The 7,106-nt window shown below is 40.6% G+C and overlaps 1 protein-coding gene across 1 annotated transcript; it reads right to left on the reverse strand.

Annotated features, from left to right (window-relative positions):
• Window positions 1-1,043: 1,043 nt before the first annotated feature.
• Window positions 1,044-2,400, reverse strand: LOC108714029 (carbohydrate sulfotransferase 6). The gene has a single exon (XM_018257871.2). It carries the CDS (start codon window positions 2,239-2,241, stop codon window positions 1,114-1,116), a length of 1,128 nt encoding a protein of 375 aa, XP_018113360.1. The 5' UTR covers window positions 2,242-2,400; the 3' UTR covers window positions 1,044-1,113.
• Between the last annotated feature and the right edge of the window lie 4,706 nt (window positions 2,401-7,106).

Below are 7,106 nucleotides of genomic sequence, written 5' to 3' on the forward strand. Positions count from 1 at the left end.
GTTATTGTATATTTGTGTTAGATTATACTTCCCATACTGAAATCTACTGCAGTCCTCCAAAAACTCACTCGGCAGTAGTTACTTTCACATTATTTTAAAAGGCATAAAAAAGGCATTAAAAGGCAACTGACATATAGCAACCAATCAGCAGGGAGTGCTTACTTCTTAAAAACAAACATCTTATTGGTTGCAATTGGTTGTTGTATAAGGGGGCTATAGTGAAGTAGCTAAAAAATGCAGTGGCATAGTGAGGAAACATAGGAGCCTCTTTGGACTTTTCTGGTAATAGCTGCCTGGAAAAAGTATACAGACATGTCCAGACAAATATTGGCTAACAGGCACTGACACAAGGGTTGTTGGGTTATTTCAGTGTAAATCTATGGGGTGCTGTTGTAGGTGTTTTGGAGCTGTGTTATTGAGTTACAAAGGGAGATTAACCATAATACCCCAATATGGCAACAATGTTTTGTGACAGCTAAGGGCAATGACACACTAAGATTTATCGCCCAGGATTTAAGATGGCCATAGACTCAAAGATCTGCTCGTTTGGCGACATCGCCAAACAAGCGGATCTTTCCCCGATATGCCACTAACAGCTTGGCTATATCGGAGGTAATCCAAACGTTCGGCCGTATGGTCAAACGATCGGATTACGATACGCCAAGTGGCTCCGACGGGTCAGTCGGATTAAAATCAAACCTTCCTGATCTATATCGTAGCCAGATATCGATCGGGGAGACCCATCGGAAGCCCCCATACATGAGCAGATAAGCTGTCAAATTGGTCTAAACGACCGATATTGGCAGCTTTATGTGCCTGTGTATGGCCACTTAAGTCTGCGCTACTACAAGTGATGGATCTGCTGATTAGCAATTCTAGTGTAAGCAAAGGGGGTGGCATTTTTGGGAGATTTACTGCCCACGGTAGCACAGATTTAACCACAGGGCGACAATCTTAACGTGTGCCATCACACTAACAGCGCATATACTGTAACCTCTTTGTATGGAAACACAGGAGTTCCAAAGTAGAAGAATTAGCGAGACAATTGTTAATTTGTTTTTATTTTATAGCTAAGGAACAAAAATACAAACTTTGTCTTTTTATATCCTACTACTAGAACTGTGGCTTTGGTAGAACAAAATCCATTGACTGGTTTCTCTGCTGTTCTATTGAATGCATAAATCTGTACCCGAATGTAGCCATGGCTTCCCCACATGCATCCTGTATCAACTTAAGTTTCTTGAAAGCAAGAATATGCCTCCAAGCCTTTGACACTTTGTCTGCATCCCTGGGGGTGATTTCATATTTTTCCTTCTTCTTACCTGTTCCCTCCCCGTGTGTTATCTTGTATATCCACTGTTCAAGTTTGGTATTCGGTTTCAAATTTGCAAATTCATACATTCGTCTCATTTCTCTTACAGGTTGTCTAACTACATCTTCATACCTTACCAACATATACCGATTTTTAAGGAAAATAGAAGAACTGGAAGCCACTGTTTTATACATCCGGGCATGGCTTTGACAGATTTTTGACATAATGGTAGAGAAGCTGTCATTGACACCTCGTCCAGTGCTTTTGAGAACAATTTTATTGTCACGAGTTAAAGCCCATGCAACTTGCTCACGGGAATTACCAATAGCTCTGGGATCACGGACCAAATGAATAATTTTCAAATTCAGCGAGTAATCGGTCAGAAGAGAATAAAGGACTTTGATGTCAAAGAGACGGAATTCTTTTATGACCAAATGGTTGTACGATTTGCATGTTTCTTCAATTCGATCAAATGGATACTTTGCACAAAGTCTTTTACAAATCATTTCATTTGTAATTTCATTACGTGGAAAGGCATCACATGCTGGAAGTGAGCACAGGGCTCTGCTTGTCGCCCACATAAACAAGTTTGACATTTTCCTAGCTTCTTGAATATATGCATCAAAAACAGAAATCTCACAACGGAAGACTGATCGGAGTACATCTCTTACTGACATCTGCAGCATATCAGCATCATTGTGAAACATGGAAACCCAAACATGCCAGGCTGGTTCATTCAAGAAGAAGACATCAGGGTGCTGATTGAAAATATGGCCAACGACTGAAGATCCTGACCTCCATGAAGAAAGTATAAGTAGGTGAGTTTTTTCCTCTTTGTTTGATGGCAAATTATTTCTCCAGAAGTGCAACAATAGCAAGAATGTTTGTGCAACAAACAACACTGTAATAGTAGTCAACATCCGGGCCATGATTTCCGAATCTCAGCTCTAGGGGAAGCAGATATGCATTTATTATAAATAATTTTTTCATTTTATTTTAATATAAAGATTAATACAGCAATGGCACATGCATTTTATATGAAATCTTAGTATGGATGGAGATAGCGCTTATTTTAACTATAATCAAAAGTGGTCATAACGGGTAGAGACAGAAAGTTGTGTGCAAAGAAAAAAGCGAGTTAGCCTGGATTAAAGTTTCTGTTAGCAGAAAATCGCCCAGGCCTGGGATTCTTCTCAGAGAGCACTATGGAGCAATCCTCTTCTTCCACTTCTTATTTTTTCAAAATCCAAGGGACAACGTATGCACAGCAGAGTGAAAAGGATGGCTTTTTGTTAAAGTTCAGCTTTTCACTTTACTGTGCACTTGCAGTCATGTGAAGAAATAGGTAGCAGGAAGAGGATCACAACTCCGGCTGGGATCCATTATCCAGAAACCTGTTATCCAGAAAGCTCTGAATTATGGAAAGGCCATCTCCCATAGATGCCATTTTATCCAAATAATCAAAAGATTTTTAAATGATTTCCTTTTTCTCTGTAATAATAAAACAGTGCCTTTAACTTGATCCAACCTAAGATATCATTAATCCTTATTGGAAGCAAAACTGGCCTATTGGGTTTATTTAATGTTTACATGATTTTCTAGTAGAATTAAGGTATGAAGATCCAAATTACAGAAAGATCCATTATCTGGAAAACCTTAGGTCCCAAGCATTCTGGATAACAGGTCCCATACCTGTACAATCACCGGGGGTGCCTAACTTTTGGCACCTGCCCATACTAATTGTTGCCTTTGCTTATCATTGTACTCTAAAAGGTTGTTCTAGTTCTCTATAAAGGGAGCCATCAAATGGGGGTTCAAAAAGGTTTCATGTCATGGAAATAAGTAAATTTTAATTGAATCAATTAAACAGTCTGTGCCATTTCTGAAGTTATTCTTTACTATACTCCTCTCAGCAGTTTTTTTTATCTTTATGCAGTATTGGCTCAAATACATTGTCTAAGCAAATGGAGCTCAAACAGCTTATCTAACTAAATTGTCATCTGTCAAATTGGCATGTCTGGACTGGAACAAAAAGATGGAAAACCAAAAAAAAAAGATAGTGATAAGAATTTTCTACAGATATAGCCTGGGCATGGGCAGTTTTTAGTGAACTGGAGCACTGGCCCAGAGTATCAGGTAAGCGATTATAAGTACTGGGGGGAGGGGCTAAAATTTTGGCACCCCCCCCCAATGATTTTACATTTAGTTTTCCTTTAAGGGTCCTGTGTAAATTGGCATTGAAAAGTGTGCATGCTATAAATAATATGTAGGAAAGGAGAAATAGAATTATAGTGGGCATGAGAAGATTAACACTTTTTCCATACAACTAAAAACACCACCTCCTAAATAATGATATTTGTTTGATTAGTTAAAATCTGTAATGTTGTTTATTTTATTACAGAGAAAGAGATGATACAGAAGAATGAAGAATTGTTAGTCTCCTGTTCCCCTTGGTATTCTAGTCACATGTTGGTAGTTTTTATCTGTTTTATTGTGAGAAAAACGATGTCACTTAAACAGGTGCCATATGGTAAATATGAAACAAGAAAGACACTTGCCACAGGCCCTTCAAAACGGATATCCGCCTGGTGCGCAGACCCTGGGAAGACGGCACTTCCAAAGTAGACACTCAAGGCGATTCACACAAGGGACAAGCGACTTGTGTTTATTGTGTCACAGTGTTTTGGGGGCGTTTTCACAATTACGTTGGCAAATCCTAGAAAAGGCAAATATAAAGAACAGGATGTCAAACAAAAACGATTGCAACGTGAAAGCTATTGGATATGGGCATTGCAAACACAGACCCCAAGAGGGCTCAATGAAGAATTTAGCCTAACGTTATCTATAAGAGTATGTACATTTTTTTTTTTTTTTAAATCATTTTTATTGTTTTCAACAAACATGTCAAATACAGAAATAAAAAGCAATAAAAAAATAAAAAACAAAAATTACATATCAAGCAGTCGTGGGTAATAACAAGAAGCATTAAAATGCCTCCCAACAGTCTGACAAGCACAGAAATCACAACACTACAAATTCAAGCAGTAGAAGGTTGCAAAAGACAAGTTACAATTTAGCCGGTTCAGGGGTTACAATTCTTGTACATGGGAGAGTCCAACCAGGGTTGCCATACAAGTTCAAATTTGCCCGGGTTCTCCCTCTGCATGTACACCAGTTGAGCCAATGTGAGATGTTCCTGTACCAAATTTGTCCACATTGCTATAAGAGGGGGTTCCCCTGCAAGCCATTTTAGAGCAATACATTTTCGGGCAAGAAACAGTGTTTCCCGTAAAAGAGTAAGCATAGAATGTGACTTAGTGAGATGTGATATTATTCCCAGCAAGCATAATCTAGGTGTGGCAGTAACCTGCAGCTCAGTGATTTTGGTGAGAATTTCACAAACACGAACCCAGAATAGTGTTACAGTAGGACAAACCCACAGCAAGTGATAAAAATTTGCACCGGGCAATTGACATTTCGGACAGCAATCATCCGTTCTTAATTTCGCTTTATACAGGCGAGTAGGGGTAATGTATGCCTGATGTAGGATAAGTATTTGTGAGAATCTACTCCTAACATTAAGGGGCAGATTCACTAACTTCGAGTGAAGGATTCGAATGAAAAAAATTCGAATTTCGAAGTATTTTTTGGGTACTTCGACCATCGAATTGGTTAAATTCGTTCGAATTCGAACGAAATCGAACGAATCGAAGTAAAAATCGTTCGACTATTCGACCATTCGATAGTCGAAGTACTTTCCCTTTAAAAAAAACTTCGACCCCCTACTTCGGCAGATAAAACCTACCGAAGTCAATGTTAGCCTATGGGGAAGGTTTGCTAACCTTTTTTTGATCGAAGGATTTTCCTTCGATCGTTGGATTAAAATTGTTCGAATCGTTCGATTCGAAGGATTTAATCGTTCGATCGAACGAAAAATCCTTCAATCGATCGATCGCAGGATTAGCGCTAAATCCTTCGACTTCGATATTCGAAGTCGAAGGATTTCAATTCGAGGGTCGAATTTCGAAGTATTTTTAACTTCGAAATTCGACCCTTAATGAATCTGCCCCTAAATGACACTAGGCTAGGGGCTTCCAGTGCCTCCTCCCACTCCTCATCTTCCAAATCAGGAACAGTACTTTCCCATTTAGACCTAGCATTACTGGGCGTGTGCTTCTTATTCTTAAGTAGAACGGAATAAATCCAAGCCAAAGGATGAGTTCTACATATAGTGACCAGGTAGTCCAATATATTTTCAACCGGTGATTTAACAATGTGAACAGGTGAGACTGGCCATTGCGCCTTGATCGCATGGTTAAGCTGGTAGTATTGCAACCATGCCTTAGATGTAACCCCATAATCAGCCTGCATTTGTGGAAAGGATTTGAATACTCCCTCAATAAACAAATCATCTATTATTTGGAGACCTTGCGGGTGCCAGTATTCCTGTAATATGGAAGTGTTCAGATGGGGAAGCCGCTCATTTTCCCACAGAGAGGTATTGGGTGAAATCCCTTGGTACTGTATAAGTGTATGTGACACCTGCCATATTTTAAGGAGTGTTTTAATAATTGGGAGCAGGAGGGCAAAATTGTTTGCTGCTTCTAGAAAAATCAGTAGAGGTACTGCCTCGTTACCCCAGCAAGTGCGTAATATTTTATAGGAAGCATCTGTCAGATCCCCCCTGATCAAAGGCAAAAAATGTTGCAATTGCGAGGCCAGATAGTAGGACCTCCACTCAGGTAGAGCTAGGCCTCCCTCCATAGTGGGGAGTTGCAGTACAGTGTATGCTAGCCTACTACGCTTGCCTGCCCAAATAAAAGCTTTAGTCTCAGAATCTAGGCGGGCAAAAATCTTTTTGGGTATATAAATTGGGGAGTTCGCGAAGATGTACAAAAGTTGGGGAAGGAAAATCATTTTACAAATGGCTAGGGATGTAGCGAACCGCCGATAATGTGTTCGCGAACGCCGTTCGCGAACACCGGCAAAAAATGCGAACAGTTTGCGAACAGTTTGCGAACTTCGAACATCCGAAAATCGTTCGATTCGAACGATCGAAGGATTTTAATCGTTCGATCGAACGATTTTCGTTCGAATCGAACGAAAATCGTTCGATTTTAGCGACCGAATGGTCGAATGGTCGAACGATTTTGACGCGAACGCCTATTGGCGAACGTCGCGTGACGTTCGCGAACTTGCGGCGGACGCGAACAGCCGATGTTCGCGCGAACAAGTTCGCCGCAGAACAGTCCGCGACATCCCTACAAATGGCTATCCTGCCCGGTGGTGACAAAGGAAGGGATCTCCATGCCTTCATTTGACTACCAATTCTGGAAAGCACCGGTTCTAGGTTATCTTTTAAGTAGTGGGTTTGTTTTTTCGCAAAGCGAATGCCTAAATACTGAAAGCTGTCTACCCATTGCAAGGGTTGATTGGGCATTTGGTGATGAGGGGCAGAGGCATCCAATGGAAATATGTGGGACTTACTCCAATTAATCAACAAACCAGAAAAAGTGCAGGTGTTGATGACATGAAACAACTGCGCCAGTGAATCTGCTGGGTCGGCTAAAAACAACAACATATCATCAGCATAGAGTGCAATTTTCTCTTCTATGCCATTATACTTGCAGCCCACAATGTTCGCGTCTGTCCTGATTATAATAGCCAACACCTCTATAGCTAGGGCAAACAGACCCGGGGACATTGGACAACCCTGCCTCGTGCCCCTTTCAAGCACTCGGTTATTCGTGCATACCCTAGCTTTTGGGCTGTTATAGAGCAATTGCACCCAGGA

Source organism: Xenopus laevis, chromosome 4L (assembly GCF_017654675.1).
Source record: "Xenopus laevis strain J_2021 chromosome 4L, Xenopus_laevis_v10.1, whole genome shotgun sequence".
Taxonomy (NCBI): Eukaryota; Metazoa; Chordata; class Amphibia; order Anura; family Pipidae; genus Xenopus; species Xenopus laevis.